The 20,404-nt window shown below is 39.2% G+C and overlaps 1 protein-coding gene across 2 annotated transcripts in view; it reads right to left on the reverse strand.

Moving 5' to 3' along the window:
• LOC307021000 (CMP-N-acetylneuraminate-beta-galactosamide-alpha-2,3-sialyltransferase 1-like) overlaps positions 1 to 20,404 on the reverse strand; it is a 111,916-nt gene that overhangs the window by 41,378 nt on the left and 50,134 nt on the right. Inside the window, exons 2-3 of one of the 2 annotated variants that reach the window (XM_079652699.1) lie at positions 9,221 to 9,769; positions 2,552 to 2,745 (exon numbers count right to left, since the gene is read on the reverse strand). In XM_079652699.1, the coding sequence (XP_079508825.1) occupies positions 2,552 to 2,745; positions 9,221 to 9,511 (485 nt within the window). In that variant the 5' untranslated portion in view covers positions 9,512 to 9,769. Of the gene's footprint in view, positions 1 to 2,551; positions 2,746 to 9,220; positions 10,509 to 20,404 lie in introns of those variants that run through there. The other variant, XM_079652700.1, reaches the window with a different exon arrangement.

A 20,404-nucleotide genomic window follows, 5' to 3' on the forward strand; every position in this document is an offset into this window, starting at 1 on the left:
CAATACTCAAACCCCGAATATTGTTTTCATCTGCTGCTTAGTTAAGTCAATTTTCTCAATATGTTAGCGAGTGCAGAACGAAGGAGTGTGAAGGAAAATCCCCAACACACACATCTGTGCCGAGTGCATGCTGTGATGTGGCAGAAAGAGATGAGAAAGAGGCAGAGACGCTCCACAGTGAGGGAAATAAGAAGCTTTTTCAATTAACTGATTAGGAATCAAAACAAATATTTGTTGAGTATTATAATATGATGGATGTTTTGCGGCTCATATAATTGATAACTGCTGTGGAGGAAGGAGTGAAAACATTTGCAGAAATACGGATATGTTGCAAACACACGTTTATGATACTTACACGTTTTGTTCACCAGTATAATCTCTTCACACCACTTACATTATTTCTGGGGCGTAAATACAATCTCCATTAGAAATAAGTTAGGCTATACAGGAACTACAGTACGGTCACACATGACTTCACCACCGCTAAGCTAAAGGGGGCTAATGTTTGGCTATAAAGGAACTACAGCACGGTCACATGACTTCACGTCACCACCGCTAAGCTAAAGGGGGCTAATGTTTGGCTATAAAGGAACTACAGCACGGTCACATGACTTCACGTCACCACCGCTAAGCTAAAGGTGGCTAATGTTGGGCTATAAAGGAACTACAGCACGGTCACATAACTTCACGTCACCACCGCTAAGCTAAAGGTGGCTAATGTTGGGCTATAAAGGAACTACAGCACGGTCACATAACTTCACGTCACCACCGCTAAGCTAAAGGTGGCTAATGTTGGGCTATAAAGGAACTACAGCACGGTCACATGACTTCACGTCACCACCGCTAAGCTAAAGATGGCTAATGTTGGACTATAAAGGAACTACAGCACGGTCACATGACTTCACGTCACCACCGCTAAGCTAAAGGTGGCTAATGTTGGGCTATAAAGGAACTACAGCACGGTCACATGACTTCACGTCACCACCGCTAAGCTAAAGATGGCTAATGTTGGACTATAAAGGAACTACAGCACGGTCACATGACTTCACGTCACCACCGCTAAGCTAAAGGTGGCTAATGTTGGGCTATAAAGGAACTACAGCACGGTCACATGACTTCACGTCACCACCGCTAAGCTAAAGACGGCTAATGTTTGGCTATAAAGGAACTACAGCACGGTCACATGACTTCACGTCATCACCGCTAAGCTAAAGGTGGCTAATGTTGGGCTATAAAGGAACTACAGCACGGTCACATGACTTTACGTCACCACCGCTAAGCTAAAGGTGGCTAATGTTGGGCTATAAAGGAACTACAGCACGGTCACATAACTTCACGTCACCACCGCTAAGCTAAAGGTGGCTAATGTTGGGCTATAAAGGAACTACAGCACGGTCACATGACTTCACGTCACCACCGCTAAGCTAAAGGAGGCTAATGTTGGACTATAAAGGAACTACAGCACGGTCACATGACTTCACGTCACCACCGCTAAGCTAAAGGTGGCTAATGTTGGGCTATAAAGGAACTACAGCACGGTCACATGACTTCACGTCACCACCGCTAAGCTAAAGACGGCTAATGTTTGGCTATAAAGGAACTACAGCACGGTCACATGACTTCACGTCACCACCGCTAAGCTAAAGATGGCTAATGTTGGACTATAAAGGAACTACAGCACGGTCACATGACTTCACGTCACCACCGCTAAGCTAAAGGTGGCTAATGTTGGGCTATAAAGGAACTACAGCACGGTCACATGACTTCACGTCACCACCGCTAAGCTAAAGACGGCTAATGTTTGGCTATAAAGGAACTACAGCACGGTCACATGACTTCACGTCACCACCGCTAAGCTAAAGGTGGCTAATGTTGGGCTATAAAGGAACTACAGCACGGTCACATGACTTCACGTCACCACCGCTAAGCTAAAGATGGCTAATGTTGGACTATAAAGGAACTACAGCACGGTCACATGACTTCACGTCACCACCGCTAAGCTAAAGGTGGCTAATGTTGGGCTATAAAGGAACTACAGCACGGTCACATGACTTCACGTCACCACCGCTAAGCTAAAGATGGCTAATGTTGGACTATAAAGGAACTACAGCACGGTCACATGACTTCACGTCACCACCGCTAAGCTAAAGGAGGCTAATGTTGGGCTATAAAGGAACTACAGCACGGTCACATGACTTCACGTCACCACCTCTAAGCTAAAGGAGGCTAATGTTTAGCGTGATGACGTTTAGTCGTCTCATTTAGACACTTGTCAGCAACTGCCGTTTTTCTTTATTCACCAGTGGGGTATTTACTCCTGTATTTTATGTCGGAGAACAAAACGTGAACGAGGGAACTAGAAGTGGTAAAATGTTGACTCATTTCGTGGCTTTTCAATCCATTTTTCGATATTTTGAACGAGGCAAAGTTACATTCTACACCTTTTAAAGCCAGTAGGACTGAAAACAATAAACAAATGTCATTGCAAAGGTCAGCAGTCGGTGAGTGCACTGCTCTCTAAATCCCAGCCCAGATGGAAGTGCTCACTGACCTTATGATGAAGTCACTGGAGTCGATGAGGTTCCCGTATCGAGACCCCTTCAGGTTCCCAGAGTTCCCCACCACAGAGCAGGTTCTGCAGCGCTCTGGCCCGGCGTCCATGTACAGAATCTCATCGGGGATGACTTGGAACAACTCGTCCACCACTTCAGTGAAGTTAGCCGGCTGCCTCTCTGACTGCAACCACTGGAGACACAGAGCTCAATCTCAATCTTTATTTATTTATAGAGCACATTTAAAGGTCTCCTATTATGCTATTTTCAGGCATGTATTATTGGTCTCAGATAAAAAACACAATACCAAACAGATCACCCATTCTAGCCTCATACCCCTTTATTTCAACCCTGTTACTAAAGTGATGATTCTGGGTATATATAGCTTTAAAAAAAAAAGACCACAAGGTGAGTTCCTTTTTATTTCCTGCTTCTTTACACATACTCTCTCCAGTACAGGTTAGCTCTGAGAGTTAGCGATGCTTGCTAATGTAAACAAAGACGTCCAAAACACGTCATGCTTTGTTTCTGACAGCTACGTTTCTGATAGTGCCGTGGGTCCACAATTCAGATATTACATCGTATCGGCAGCAAATCTGGATCAGCTCCGTTGCTCCCCTGTTTTTAGACATGTGGGTATGGATGAAAAGAGAGAGGGGGTTTTTTTTCTGACAGTTCCGGGGACACCGATTTAATGTATAAAATACATCTTAAAGTGCATTTTGCATGATAGGTCCCCTTTAAAAGCCAGTGCAAAGAGGTGAGATAGACTGAGCAGTTCGGATATGTACTGGGAGACCTCAGAGGGAGAGAGAGGGCCACTTTAAGCCGAAGTGATTGAACAAGGGCAGCAGAGTTTGAGAAGCCAAGCACATTTCAAAAAATAACCTCAGGGGCGCTTAGCATGGTCTGTAGGGGCTCTTTCGGCCCTGGCCTTCTTCTGGTGGCTTTGAACTCGGAGAGACAGGAAATAAAAGCAGGTGTGTGTGTGTGTGTGTGTGTGTGTGTGTGTGTGTGTTTGTGTGTGTGTGTGTGTGTGTGTGTGTACAGTGTTCTGTTGTGCTGCTGGAAACACAGTGCAGATTCACAAGGTTCTGCAATCTTTAACGCAAATTGATTCATTCTCCTAATGTCACTGCAGAAGCTTTTTCACCTTGTATACTGGGGGAGCCATGAAGCACTTTCTCTTTATATTTGACAATAAAATATGGCAATCAAATATATTTGAACTGAAATATCGTTTTTAATCATAGGACTAAACTCCCAGGTAACGCAGCATATATTGGACATTCTTATCCAATGCCTTTATACAATAGTTTGTTGATTGTGTGATTTTAAACGGCCATCAGAGAATTTTGTTGCATTTGTAAAACTATTCCAAATGCTTTAATACAATAAGAAATCAAGTGTTCTATTAAGTTGTCTGAATTGAGCTTGGTGAACAGGAATAACAAAGCAGTTGCTTAAAAATTGAACACATTTTCTGATTTCTTAAATGGCCAATTTCACAAACAATACAAAGACATTTAGGAGCAAACTATGAATAATGTTTATCCAGCTGCTGACATCATAGCGTACAGTAAACTGATTTTTAAATGCAACTGTAAGGAAATAGTTAGCTTTTTTTTGTATCCTGATAACGTCCAACCATTACAGGTAATCCACAAAGCCTTGAAGCTATGTCTACTATTATGATCCGTTGAATTTTCTGAATATTGGGATGCAGATTAGAATTTTCCAAAGGGGGGTTCGTTTAGCATGAAACACTTGAAATAACTAAAGGATACCACTTTACAATAAGACTACCCTTAAGAACCATTTATAAACCAGTTCTAACATACATCAACAAAGGCTCACTATTTGGCTAGATGACTAAGCCTTATATTGGCTACTTAGCAATAATCAACTCAGTGAGCAACAGATACCAAGGATGCTGGCTGATGAAGAAGACGAAGTCAGCTAAGTAGCCAATATAAGACTTAGCAGTACAGATACATGTGGGCTCACTATTTGGCAAGATGACTAAGCCTTATATTGGCTACTTAGCGAGAATCGATTCAGTGAGCAACCGATACCAAGGATGCTGGCTGATGAAGAAGACGAAGTAAGCTAGTGTGAAGCTGACAATTGAGCGGCCCAGACCAAGCAAGGACGCAGAGGCAGAACGTCCAAAATACAACCCGGTGTGGGCATTTATTACTCACAAACATATGACACAGCCTCAATCTGCTGTTCACTTGAGCACAGTCACCAGCCACAAGGATCTCCCACACACTACCAGCTCCAAAACAGACAGGGCAACAGAGCCTAAATACACACACACACAAATCAGCAATTAGACACAGGTGGGGGGGGATAGGAGACAACACAGGGCACCAGGTGCACACAATCAACAGCAACAGACATGGGGAAGGGGAACACTTTTCAACATAAGACCAGCAAACAGAGACAGACAAACTAAAACACATACAGATGCACCCACTTCATACATTTTGCCACCAACAAAACTACACAATTCGTAACGGAGGCCGAGATCTATGGCCCCAAAGATCACCTCTGTTACAGCTAGGTAGCCAAGATAAGGCTTAGCAGTACAGACAAATGTGGGCTCACTATTTGGCAAGATGACTAAGCCTTATATTGTTCACTGAGTTGATTCCCCCCATCCATCTTGATGTTTGTTGGCATCGCTTATGACCATTTATTTCCAAAAGGGAGCCTTATTGTAAAGCAGGGGTGTCAAACTCAAGGCCCGGGGGCCAAATCCGGCCCACGACTTCATTTTCTGTGGCCCAACAAGAGCTCTGAAAGAATATAATATGTTTATTATACGGTTACATGGCGATTTACAGAAGCACGTTGCCCATAAACTACATTTCCCACAATGCATCTTAAATTCTCAGATTTTGACTTTTTTTATGTCACTTTTTTTTCTTAAAAATTTTACTTTTTCCACGAAATTTCATTTTTTTTTTCTTTTAACTTTTTTTCTCCAGAATTTGGCTTTTTAAAAAAAAATCATTTTGTGACATTCTCACTGAATAGACTTGCAATTACTTGCCCTAGACTTTATTACCCTATCAGATAATAATCCAATGCAGAGGCCATTATGTAATTATATAATACATTATTTTATATATATTAAATATTTATATATCTATTTTGATATAGTCTTAAAGTTAAAACCGGCCCTTTGAGTGCAACCACAATCCCTACGTGGCCCGTGATGAAATTGAGTTTGACACCCCTGTTGTAAAGTGTGAAATAATTCACCATTTATTAATGAGTTACTACCATTTCTAATAAGGCAGTACAGATAAATGTGGACTCACAATTTGGCAAGCAACCGGTCACAGTTGCCCTTTTTATCTCATGTCTTATAAAAGCTTAGTAATGATTTATAAAGTGTTCACAACCTAATTAATAAATGAATTACAAACTATTCATAAACCCTTTAGAAAGGTAGTCTTCTTGTAAAGTGGTACCGATAAGTTAAAAAAGAAAGTAGAAAGAAATGAGTCTTTAAAGGCAACATTCTGATCTATATGTTTATTTAAAGAACACTTTTGAAGGGAGTTATAGGTCAATTAAATAGTCAATTATCAATGCTTTTATATTAACACTGGATCACATGGCTATAGTTACGTTAAAGGGGTCGCTCATATTGAGAAGCAAACAGTTCACCTCGGCTTTCCATGGGATTTAACAATCTTTCAGCTTATTTTTTAAGAAAGAAAGTGTGGTCAAAGAAAACTATTTCTGCTAAAAAGTTAGCAATGATTGAGATTCAGAACTAAACATTTCAGATGTGTGTATCTGTGACTTTAATTCATGTTCCTTTGTCATTCAAGTTTTATTATCTTTGCTTTTAAATTAGTGTTTTTAAATACCATTCATTCTGCCTAATTCAAAACTGTCCTTTACTGTAATTACTTTTATCTGAGTTTCTTTGACATATAGGTCATGCCTTTTAAGGCCAGAAAACCATCTTGCCAGCTGCCGTTGATAGTTGACACTTACCTCACTGTGAGCAGCATTTCCTGAAATGAAAAGTGACAGGAGGCAGCCTTGCAGTAATTGTTCTATTCTTGCCTCTAATTGGACACAGTGTGAGTCGAATACTGAGGCTCTGGATGCCTTCCAGACAAAGGTAGGATAATTGTGAGACATACATTTTGTGAATTGGCTTTTCTAATTTAGAGAGCTGTACTCTAATAATTGGATGTACAGAGGGTACTTTATATATTGGTCGGATGGAATTGAATTAAGGCTGGTACGTAATTATTTATATAGCTGACGGGAATTTTAATCTACAAGAAAGGGGATTTGAACGCGAATAATACAACTCATGTATTAAAACAGTGGATCGATTGAGATGTTTCTAATGGAGCAACGTTAATATCTCTGTCAGTTAATTCCAGGTTTTTGTGTAGAATCCCAGGGTTTTTCTCTTTAAGCAAACATTTAACACTCAGCAATCGTACAGTTGACAAATCCATTATGAGGAAGAGGCAGAGATGAATATTCCTCCACCAGCTGCACGACGAGTACAAACTAAAGTAAGATTAACATATACGCTCTAATTGAAAAGGAGCATCAATTTACCCTGAGAGAGACTAGAAGATCGATACGGCACATGCTAAGTGAGCTACAGCCAGCAGACACTCGCTTAGAATAAAGACCGATGGAAACAGAAGGCAGCTCATGGTTCAAAACAGCTTTAAAGCTCAATATCATGTTAAATGTTGTTTATTTAATCTGTACAATCCAGGGGCAATAACAACGCCCATACAACCTCAACTTGTCATCTTCAAAATGTATGTTTTGTTCTGCCAGGTGTATTTATTTACCCTTTGGACCGAGGGGCAACTGCTGGGTCTACAAAGGCAAGCGGATGTGCATTAATCTTCTATAGTACAGATTCAATAGAAGTCTGAGAGGATAGCTTGATTTAATACCCCAGTAAACATTTATCTTACGAGTTTATGGTCTCAATTGCTACTTTCAAGTCTTCTTCAATACTGAACGATGTGTTTTAGCACCAGGGTAAAAACACACAAGGAACTGTAGCCAAAAGTGGCATCCAATTAAAATCACAGCTTCTCATCACACCTCTCTTCTCCATCTCTTTGGTCACCTCTTGTTCCAACACACAACATGGCGACAGCCCCAAAGCCAAACTCCCAAATTCATCGCATCAGATTTGAACCAAATCAATGGGTGACAATTCTTTAATACAGTCTATAACTAAGATGTTGCCAGGCGCTTTATCAGTTTCCAGTCTTTATTTATTATTTATTTGTTTTTCCACATTTATATATATTGTCAATTTTCTGTTTTATATTCTTAAACTTTTTACATTTTTAATGATATTTTATTTCTATTTCTGAAATATTTTAGACTGTTTATTTCGTGTGTCTTAATTCCTTTCTCCATCTATCTATCTATCTATCTATCTATCTATCTATCTATCTATCTATCTATCTATCTATCTATCTATCTATCTATCTATCTATCTATCTATCTATCTATCTATCTATCCATCTATCCATCCATCTATCCATCCATCTATCCATCCATCTATCTATCCATCCATCCATCCATCCATCCATCCATCCATCCATCCATCCATCCATCCATCCATCCATCCATCCATCCATCCATCCATCCATCCATCCATCTATCTATCTATCTATCTATCTATCTATCTATCTATCTATCTATCTATCTATCTATCTATCTATCTATCTATCTATCTATCTATCTATCTATCTATCTATCTATCTATATATAGAAGATATGACACCTGCCAGCTGATCACTAACGTAGTTTGGTATCTACTGTATATCAAATAATCGATACCAACTGATAACACAATAACAAGTCCTCTGAATCACAGAGGAACATGCAACAAGATGTACCTAACCCTTGGGGAATGTATTAATAAACATTAATGATTAATAAAGTTGATTTAAGGCTCGATATCTTGACTTATTGTCAGACAGTTTAATAGAAGCCTATGCGCACGATCAGAAGTGTCATACACAAAAAACACTGAAATGTTGACTTTAATTAAATGTATTATGTCAACAGATTTCACACAACTGTATGAGGTTGGTTGAAAGTTGAACCTAATAAATATATATTCATTTATATAATGGCTTTCAACTAACCTTACACTGTACAGTTATGTGACATCTGTTGACACAATACATTTAATTTAAGTCAACGTTTCAGTTTTTTCAGTGTATCTGCTTTTTGTTTGCAGCACACTTCCATTGCTTCTGTAGGCCGGATGCAGTTTGCAGAAAGAAATGGCTTCACTTATGCATATATGCTTTAATGTTTGATGTGAAATGTCTTTCTTTGCCTGTAGATGTTGGAAGGATTGTGAGAGTAAACAACCATTTCCATATCAACCCTCTCACTTGTTAAATGTGACCAAATTGTGCGTGGGAGTCAGCTTCACAACTTGATCCTGCTGAAGATCCCTTGGATTTGAGACAATCAATGTGGCAAAAACAAACACTCCCTGTGAGCGTTACAGCTCTGTGTGATCTCTTCTTTATTCATGATCTCTCCTCGTCTTCCTCTAACAAGCTGAATGTGCAATTTTTTTCAGGACAGCATTGCAAATCCCCCCCAAAAGAAATCCCCTTGAATCTCACCTGCCACCATTTGAAGGTTTCATCAGAGAGGAGGCTGTTCTCCCGGGACATCAGAGGACTGAAGGACTGATTGAAGCGCTCTGAGAACCAGGGGTCGTCTTCCAGCTCTGTCATACATCGCCGGCATGCACAAAGCCCTTTGGAGAAGAAGGTATCTGACAGGCGGAATGCGTGCTTGAAGAAGTACAGCGAGGGGTCCCGGAACGTGTAGCTGAACAGGAATGTTGTGAATGAAATCACGCAAAAAAGCAACGCTAAAGTCCTGATTTTCCTACGCTTTGGAAGAGGCATGTCGTCACAAAAATCAGGGTTCAAATGTCTCTCTGATGTCCGATACGCATTCCCTGTTGTTCCTACTTTGCAGGCTCAAGATTGGGTTCATGAAGGATCCTGATGAAACTCATGGAGGTGCTTTGTTTGCAGAGTAATCCACACACAAGGACGGTTACTGATTATTTCTGACCGCTGCTGGATAGTTCAGGCTGTTTTTATTCTGTTGACTCTGTGGGGTGAGTGACTGATGTGTCGTCCATTCTTCTGATGATCCACCTAAAGAGCAAATAGAAAAAGACATTTTGTGAGAAAGGCTGGGACAGAGACAGCCTCTGGGTACTGTTTTACTTTAAACACACACTGTACTGTAAATAGACCCAGTATTCTCATTAATCCACTCTACAAACAGTTCAACAATCAAACCCTCCGTAACATCTGCTACTGTTTTAATCTCATGACTGTGGAAAGTTTCCCATATAAGTTTCATACTTTGTTTATTGCCTTGCGTCCTTCAAGACTGCCAAATCACACCAGAAGTGCTGCAGCCTCTCAGCTCTTAAAAAGACCATCAAGCAGCAGAAATGTCTCGGTTGATTGTGAAAATGATTACAGTTCTCCCACTGTTAAGGGCATGCCAATAACCAGGAGCTGCTATGGTTAACGGATATAACATGAAAGTCCTAGTCCACTAGTCGTCCACACACTGGGATAGAACCAGAATGAGTTATTGATGCAGTGTCACATCCTAAACAATCGAATAATGTCTACTTAAAGTGGATTTTGCAGATATTCTGCTCTATTTTCTATGCTTTTTACACCTCGGAAACTTCAAAATGATGTATTGAAATTTATTCTTTTTAACATTTTGAACACCAGTAGGTTAAACACCCGAATGTAAAACAGGGTGATATTTCTGCCACGGGTCTGTGGAAGATTGTGGTGTCGCTTCATCTAGTTGCCAAAGATAGGGCCTTTGGGAAACTTGCACACCCTGACACGATGCCAAAATAAACAATGTGAACAAATATGAATTAATTTTGGTTTTCTAGCTGATGGAGAAATTGCAGCCCTTATCTTTCTTGTGTTGACAACTAGAAAACACAGTATAACCATCTAGCTAACATTAACTTTCTGACATTGGGGTTTTCGGTAACACTTTATTTTGATAGTCCATAGTTAACACTCTATAAGTCATCAGTTGACATTCAACAACACTGTTTCAACGGAGAAGTAACATGCATTCAACTAACTGCCAGTAGAATATACGGTACATCTCAAGTGTTGATCTATAGATTTTACAAAAAGTGTCTGTTGACTGTCAACATGTTTTTTGCAACAGGTTATTAACCGACACTCAACCTTACTATCTGTAGATTGTGTCAACATCTTCAAAATTGACAATCAACGACTCAAAATCAATCTGTCAGTTGAAAGTCAACAGGGTCATGTCGACTATCTGTTGATAATCTATTGAGAGTCAAGATGTCAACTAAAGATTACATTAAGCGTTAGTTGATGATCAACAGATAAGCAACTTTAGAGTTTAGTTGACGATCTGTTGATCGTCAACTAATCTAGAGTTGACTATCAGTATACTTTTAGTCAGCATTCTCCACTAAGCGTTTGTAGGCATGTGTTAGGACTATCCAATTACAGTGAAAAACAGTTGAGAGCAGTAGAAAATCTATAACCTATCAACAGAACACATTCATCCACTAATTATATGCAACAGACATGGGAATAACGCACAAATGTTTTTGCACAACTGATCACGAACACTGGATAACTGAAGACTGATGACTTATAGAGTGTTAACTATGGACTATCAAAATAAAGTGTTACCGGGTTTTCATGACTGAATAAACGCCCAAAGATCTTCATGATTCACGTTGGAAGTCGGACACTCTTGAAATCTGGTGAAGTCCACTCTTTGCAACAAGGATAAATTGTTCAAATAAAGTCCTAATACCATTGGATAAAAGGCTGAACTAGTAGCTAAAGAAGTGAAGCAATGAAACACATTTTCACACAAGCTTATATGCAGAAGGCCTTAAGGCTAATGGTGGGATTAGAAGTAATGGATACTGTAACTAACTTAAAGGGGACCTATCATGCAAAATGCATTTTTGTACTTCTTTTATACATGAACATGTGTCCCAGGTGTTCCAGGGAACTCACCAAGTGTCAGAAAACATAACCCTCTCTCTTTCCCTCCGTACCCAAATCTCTAAAAAAGGGGCTGCAACGGATCTGATACAGACTGATCCAGATTTGAAATATCTCTGACATCAGAAACAAGGAGCTCCGCCTATATGGGCAACTCTCCACCTATCAGGGGAATGAGAGGTTGCGTGGCATGGTAACAACATGGTAACATGACGCTCGTGCCTCGCCCCCCTCCTTTGCAGGGGGGCGTGGTCAGCTGCAGTTCATTTGCCACAGAATCAGCCCTTGCAAAAACAGGGCTGGAAAATGGAGCGAATTTGAGGCGTGGCTAAAATGCATGATCTGTTTGGTATTTTGAAAAAAAAACTTCAAAGACTTGTTTTATTTAGGTATGGCCCTACAATATATTATTCAAATATAGCATGATAGGTCCGCTTTAAATTAGATAAAACAATCTGCTTCTGTGACACCAAGGAAGTAAAACAAATGTAGACCTGACTACAGTTTGAATTGCATGACAAAAATAACCACATTCATATCCACTTTGAAATGACAACTGGAGGTACATCCGGCTGAAAAGGGCAAGGCAACACTGGTGTAAACTGGTCTTTTCTAGCGACAGTCAGTCAGTAACCTGCTATCGACACAATTCCCAGAATAAATTAGAGAAGGGGATTTATTGTTTGTGCCTTTTATGACTGATAGAGCAGGCGGACCACCTGGGGTTAAATTTAAACATGAAAAAGCCACCTCTGCCTTTTAAACACAGCCCGGGTTTCATTCTGACGTGCAGCTGTGTTCAGGGTTTCACAAATGCATCTATATTTAGATAACAGGAAATCCACGCTGCAGATAAAGTCCTGTCATCCCCACACATGCTGAGACATATATCTGAAAAGTGAACACATGCATATCTGCCGTTTGCTCTCGACAGATTCTGAGTGAGCCCTCCATATAAAAGATGTGTGGGAAAGGCTTTCACTACAAAAGGAGAAAGAGAGACTGTGGGTCTTTTTCCTGATTAGAAATTGATCAAGTCATTCCACCCTGGAGGAAAAGCAAAGAGGATTGGGTTTAAGACTCAGATAAAAGACTGCGCAGCGACACTGTTGATGTTCAGAGAGGGCAAAAGTACATCCTTTACTCAAGTAGAAGTACAGATACTCGTGTTTAAAAATACTCTGGTGAAAGTAGAAGTACTGACTAAACTTCTTTACTCAAGTCAAAGTAAAGAGGCTTTGAAATGTACTTCAGTAAAAAGTACCCATAACTAGCAGCTGTTTTAAAGAGTACCTGACCTCCCTTTATATGAATAGAACAATAATGTCATTGTTAGCTAATGAATGTTTCCATGGTGAACAACGGCAACATGACAACGTTTCCATTGGTCCCTCTTCTTTAGAGAAGACCAGGAAATGATGGATACACGGATCGTGTTCAAATCAATAGGCACGCAATGACTCTAAATAATAATGATCACGCCACCAAACACACATTCAGACTAAAGGAACCAGCCTGTTTGGAAAATGAGAGAAGTAGAAAGTACAGGTATTTGTGTTCAACATGTAAGAAGTAGAAAGTACAGGTATTTGAGTTCAACATGTAAGAAGTAGAAAGTACAGGTATTTGTGTTCAACATGTAAGAAGTAGAAAGTACAGGTATTTGTGTTCAACATGTAAGAAGTAGAAAGTACAGGTATTTGAGTTCAACATGTAAGAAGTAGAAAGTACAGGTATTTGAGTTCAACATGTAAGAAGTAGAAAGTTCAGGTATTTGAGTTCAACATGTAAGAAGTAGAAAGTACAAGTATTTGTGTTCAACATGTAAGAAGTAGAAAGTACAGGTATTTGTGTTCAACATGTAAGAAGTAGAAAGTACAGGTATTTGTGTTCAACATGTAAGAAGTAGAAAGTACAGGTATTTGTGTTCAACATGTAAGAAGTAGAAAGTACAGGTATTTGTGTTCAACATGTAAGAAGTAGAAAGTACAGGTATTTGTGTTCAACATGTGAGAAGTAGAAAGTACAGGTATTTGTGTTCAACATGTAAGAAGTAGAAAGTACAGGTATTTGAGTTCAACATGTAAGAAGTAGAAAGTACAGGTATTTGTGTTCAACATGTAAGAAGTAGAAAGTACAGGTATTTGAGTTCAACATGTAAGAAGTAGAAAGTACAGGTATTTGAGTTCAACATGTAAGAAGTAGAAAGTTCAGGTATTTGAGTTCAACATGTAAGAAGTAGAAAGTACAGGTATTTGTGTTCAACATGTAAGAAGTAGAAAGTACAGGTATTTGAGTTCAACATGTAAGAAGTAGAAAGTACAGGTATTTGAGTTCAACATGTAAGAAGTAGAAAGTACAGGTATTTGTGTTCAACATGTAAGAAGTAGAAAGTACAGGTATTTGTGTTCAACATGTGAGAAGTAGAAAGTACAGGTATTTGAGTTCAACATGTAAGAAGTAGAAAGTACAGGTATTTGAGTTCAACATGTAAGAAGTAGAAAGTTCAGGTATTTGAGTTCAACATGTAAGAAGTAGAAAGTACAAGTATTTGTGTTCAACATGTAAGAAGTAGAAAGTACAGGTATTTGTGTTCAACATGTAAGAAGTAGAAAGTACAGGTATTTGTGTTCAACATGTAAGAAGTAGAAAGTACAGGTATTTGAGTTCAACATGTAAGAAGTAGAAAGTACAGGTATTTGAGTTCAACATGTAAGAAGTAGAAAGTACAGGTATTTGAGTTCAACATGTGAGAAGTAGAAAGTACAGGTATTTGTGTTCAACATGTAAGAAGTAGAAAGTACAGGTATTTGAGTTCAACATGTAAGAAGTAGAAAGTACAGGTATTTGAGTTCAACATGTGAGAAGTAGAAAGTACAGGTATTTGTGTTCAACATGTAAGAAGTAGAAAGTACAGGTATTTGAGTTCAACATGTGAGAAGTAGAAAGTACAGGTATTTGTGTTCAACATGTAAGAAGTAGAAAGTACAGGTATTTGAATTCAACATGTAAGAAGTAGAAAGTTCAGGTATTTGAGTTCAACATGTAAGAAGTAGAAAGTACAGGTATTTGAGTTCAACATGTAAGAAGTAGAAAGTACAGGTATTTGAGTTCAACATGTGAGAAGTAGAAAGTACAGGTATTTGAGTTCAACATGTAAGAAGTAGAAAGTACAGGTATTTGTGTTCAACATGTAAGAAGTAGAAAGTACAGGTATTTGAGTTCAACATGTAAGAAGTAGAAAGTACAGGTATTTGAGTTCAACATGTAAGAAGTAGAAAGTACAGGTATTTGAGTTCAACATGTAAGAAGTAGAAAGTACAGGTATTTGTGTTCAACATGTAAGAAGTAGAAAGTACAGGTATTTGTGTTCAACATGTAAGAAGTAGAAAGTACAGGTATTTGAGTTCAACATGTAAGAAGTAGAAAGTACAGGTATTTGTGTTCAACATGTAAGAAGTAGAAAGTTCAGGTATTTGTGTTCAACATGTAAGAAGTCAAAGTCAAAAGTTGTCAGAAAAATAAGTAGTAGAGTAAAGTACTGATACCAGAAATATGTACTTAAGTACATTAACAAAGTATTTGTACTCCACTACTTCCCACCTCTTTAGGTTTTTCGCTCACCTCATCAGAGCGGGAAAACAAACTGTACAGCCATTTTTCAGCAGCTCTGACACGCAGGAAGCTTTATAAGTGATCCCATCTGCTGCTCAGAGCTCTCTAACTCACAGCAGAGAGGATCTGCATACAGCTCAAGGTTGCTTATTGTCAAAGGCAGCAGGATGGCAAGGATACCTGGAAACTTATAATGGAAACCTCAATGAATAGACCTACTTCCAAGGGAGAAAGATCTTAAAAGTAAAAAATACCACAGTGTAGAAATACTGTTGCTTCTCAAAGTCTGGCATTCAAAAGGGTAAAAGTATTAGCAGCAAATGATACTTAAAGTACTCATTATGCATGCTTTGCATTTTGCATTATTTGTGTTATCACTGGATTCTAATGTACTGTTAAGACTGTTTTAATTTTGCTTCTGGAAAAGGTGGAGCCAACTTGTTGATCGTTTATACTGCCGCTTATGTTATTCTGTAATAGCATGTAATTCAATATGTATTATTATTACACGACTTAGTTGAACACTCAAATCTGATTGGTCGATTTGGACATTCCAGAGGTTGTTCATTTTCCCTAACTGACCGTTGCTAAGGAGAATATATTGTTGCTAAGAAGACACAGGGGAAGCAAACACTAAAGGGAACAGCAGAAGATAATGAATGTTTCCATGCTGAACAACGGCAACATGACTACGTTTTCATTGGTCCCTCTTCTTTAGAGAAGACCAGGAAATGATGGATACACGGATCGTGTTCAAATCAATAGGCACGCAATGACTCTAAATAATAATGATCACGCCACCAAACACACATTCAAACTAAAGGAACCAGCCTGTTTGGAAAATGAGAGAAGTAGAAAGTACAGGTATTTGAGTTCAACATGTGAGAAGTAGAAAGTACAGGTATTTGTGTTCAACATGTAAGAAGTAGAAAGTACAGGTATTTGTGTTCAACATGTAAGAAGTAGAAAGTACAGGTATTTGAGTTCAACATGTAAGAAGTAGAAAGTACAGGTATTTGAGTTCAACATGTAAGAAGTAGAAAGTACAGGTATTTGAGTTCAACATGTGAGAAGTAGAAAGTACAGGTATTTGAGTTCAACATGTAAGAAGTAGAAAGTACAGGTATTTGTGTTCAACATGTAAGAAGTAGAAAGTACAGGTATTTGAGTTCAACATGTAAGAAGTAGAAAGTACAGGTATTTGTGTTCAACATGTAAGAAGTAGAAAGTACAGGTATTTGAGTTCAACATGTAAGAAGTAGAAAGTACAGGTATTTGAGTTCAACATGTAAGAAGTAGAAAGTACAGGTATTTGTGTTCAACATGTAAGAAGTAGAAAGTACAGGTATTTGAGTTCAACATGTAAGAAGTAGAAAGTACAGGTATTTGAGTTCAACATGTAAGAAGTAGAAAGTACAGGTATTTGAGTTCAACATGTAAGAAGTAGAAAGTACAGGTATTTGAGTTCAACATGTAAGAAGTAGAAAGTACAGGTGTTTGTGTTCAACATGTAAGAAGTAGAAAGTACAGGTATTTGTGTTCAACATGTAAGAAGTAGAAAGTACAGGTATTTGAGTTCAACATGTAAGAAGTAGAAAGTACAGGTATTTGTGTTCAACATGTAAGAAGTAGAAAGTACAGGTATTTGAGTTCAACATGTAAGAAGTAGAAAGTACAGGTATTTGTGTTCAACATATAAGAAGTAGAAAGTACAGGTATTTGTGTTCAACATGTAAGAAGTAGAAAGTACAGGTATTTGTGTTCAACATGTAAGAAGTAGAAAGTACAGGTATTTGTGTTCAACATGTAAGAAGTAGAAAGTACAGGTATTTGTGTTCAACATGTAAGAAGTAGAAAGTACAGGTATTTGAGTTCAACATGTAAGAAGTAGAAAGTACAGGTATTTGTGTTCAACATGTAAGAAGTAGAAAGTACAGGTATTTGTGTTCAACATGTAAGAAGTAGAAGTAAAAAGTCGGCAGAAAAATAAGTAGTGGAGTAAAGTACTGATACCAGAAAATATGCTTGAGTACAGTAACAAAGTATTTGTACTCCACTACTTCCCACCTCTATATGACAGGCTGTTGACTGCTCTCAGTTTGAAGTCCCTGGACATTAAAGGTTCAGGTAGATGTGAGAGAGACAGAATTAATTATCAAACAGGTGGCAGCTCCACACGTTTGACACAGGCCGTCATCTCGTTCCCTGACCTTGTCCGACTGAATGTTGGCAGCCCGACGCTGATCAAAGTCTGTAGAGTGAGAGAGCGTCTGTTCACACTTCAGAGGCTGAGAGACAAAGAGAGAGACGGGGGGGCAAGCAGCAGTGTGTGAGCTGTGTTACACCCACATTTTTGTATTGTCTTCCCGAAAATGCGCAACGTCTGTCCACCCCCTAAAAAATTGAGCTTATATAAACACACGTGTGGTTTTGTGGAACAGAAATGCATTAGATATTAGTGAGAAAAATCAGCTGGTCCGATATTTTTGCGACACTTAAGCTACAGCATCGACAAATCCACTTTCACAGAGAGCCGCTTTGATTGCCTACAGCATATTATACCTGGGGTTAAACCAAGTAATGTTATTCATTTGCATACATTTTACTTTCAATGCATTAATTGCGAGCATTAACTCATTAACTGCTGTGTTCCAACTTCATATCCAACTTTATCCTAATTCTTGAATTGTGTTTTTTAATTTTGTGGACAATATAACTAATTTGCACAAAATTAAGCCACATTTTTGGGTGAAAAGAAGCAAAAAGATCAGAGGGAAAACAGGTCAATGGATAATCCCACACTGGTCAAAATTAAGTGAGAAATCCAATCAAATTTGAATAAAACATCCATCGTTCAATGAAAGCACCCTGAAAGCATCCATTATATTCGTGTGGCATTAAGATGAAAGAACCCGTTGTGCTGACTTAAAAACGTTCTGGAGAACAACAGGAAGGCACATCACATTGGCAGGGATTATTTACAAGAGTTTTCATTTCGTGTAGCGAGGACATTATTTGTATCCCAAGCTTTACCTCTGCAATTTCAGGAATCAGAATACTGCAGTTCTGAAGCTTGTCGAGTTGAACCAGTGGGAGTTAACAATGGAAAGTGACCTTGGCACAGCAGCTCGTTCAGATTGTAAATGTGTCGGTATAGTACTTTTATTCAAGGTAAAACTTCCACAGAGAGACATTCAATTCAATCAAAAAGCTTTGAACCTGTATTCAGATTCGGTTGTATTCACTTTAATCACTGATTATCCACACAGTAAGTGGAATAAGCCGATTCAGATTGTCTCAGTCAATCCAAAAAAGAGCTAACTTACACGAATAATAATCAGACCAGCTGTCTCCAACCTTCTTATTTACATGTAATGGTGATGCATATACCCCGAGATCATGACCGAAAGAACGAGATCGCGGATACAAGCGGCCGAGATGGGTTTTCTCCGCAGGGTGGCTGGTGTCTCCCTTAGGGATAAGGTGAGAAGTTCAGTCATCCGGGAGGGACTCGGAGTTGAACCGCTCCTCCTTCGCGTCGAAAGGAGCCAGTTGAGGTGGTTCGGACACCTAGTTAGGATGCCACCTGGGCGCCTCCCTAGGGAGGTGTTCCAGGCACGTCCAGCTGGGAGGAGACCAAGGGGTAGACCTAGAACCAGGTGGAGGGACTATATCTCTTCTCTGGCCTGGGAGCGCCTTGGGACCCCCCAGTCAGAGCTGGTTGATGAGGGGAAAGGAACGTTTGGGGCTCTCTGCTGGAACTGCTACCTCCGAGACCCGACCACGGATAAGCGGGAAAAGATGGATGGATGGTGATGCATGTATATTTATTTATATGGCTGAATATCAAACAAAATGCTCTACATACAGCATGTTGGCAGATAAGAGTCTGTGCTTTAAGTTTTGTGTTTCACATAGTGTTTTTATAATATGCTAATACACCTTAAAGGTGGGGTAGGTAATTTTGGAGAAACCAGCTCGAGTGCGCTAGAATTTGAAAATACACAACCGGAAAAAATCTGCCACTTCCTCACAGAGCCCCTCCTCCAACACACACGAACGCGCACATGACCAATGAGGGCACGAGATCAGTTTGTGCACAGATGGAAGGCTGACAGGCAGGTAGGCCATCCAGTTACTTTAGCCGGGCCATGATTGGTCGTGCTTTTTACAGCGCCACGGCTTCCAGAGATGAATTTTTTTAATGGATTTTTTGTCCAAGCACTTCAGATATTCATTGCTATCGGGATGTTAAGAGCATTCCACGGAATATAACAACAAGAGTATCTCGAGCCGGTTTCTCAAACTTACCTACCCCACCTTAACACACAGCTGGAGCCGGTGATGTTGCATATTGTCAGAAAAGCCCCTTAGACACTGCAAGCGAAAAGCAGACTGGTTTCTTAATACGAACAATATTACGCCAAAGCGAGTAATAAAAAGCTCTCTGCTCTCATCAACATTCAACATCTGAAACTCCACAGACGGGATGAATAAGATTAGATGTTAAAGGCAACGCACACAAAACCTAGGGGGATTTTCTGTGAGATTGCAGCTCTGTAACTAATATCACTCAGGGAATAAAAAAATGAAAACGCTCCAGATTTGTACATTTGATGGCATCACATCTAGGAGACTTCACACATTACACTCTGCTTTGGCAAAGGGTATTTCATTCTCACAGATATTGACTTTCCTTCTGAGCTTTATTTTGATAAAAAAGGGTAGGCCTGGTTGTGTTTCTCGCTCGCTCGATCTCATAAAGACGATTCTGGGGGCATTGAGGGATTTAAATATCTTCACATAAGATTTGAGTTAATGTAGAAATAACTCTGAAGTTAGTTCTCAGAGATGAACAGAATACAGAGTCAGTCGTCACGAATAGTTCATTGAATTCAAGCTGAAACAACCTACAGTAACCACATGTTCTTTGTTGCTCCATAACACAAGGCAAAGTTTACTGTAAGAAACATCCGTATGTTTTATGTTGAGGCTTTTTAATGGATTTCTGAAAGGGCTGTAACCCCTGGTTCAATTAAAGCCTCTGAAATCCAGAGGACAAAATAACAAATGTGGTCCAATTTAAAATGTGTTTTTTCCCCTGTCCTGACATTTTGAAGAGTTCATGTT

The sequence above is a fragment of the Notothenia rossii genome (assembly GCF_949606895.1).
Source record: "Notothenia rossii genome assembly, chromosome: 10".
Lineage (NCBI taxonomy): Eukaryota > Metazoa > Chordata > Actinopteri > Perciformes > Nototheniidae > Notothenia > Notothenia rossii.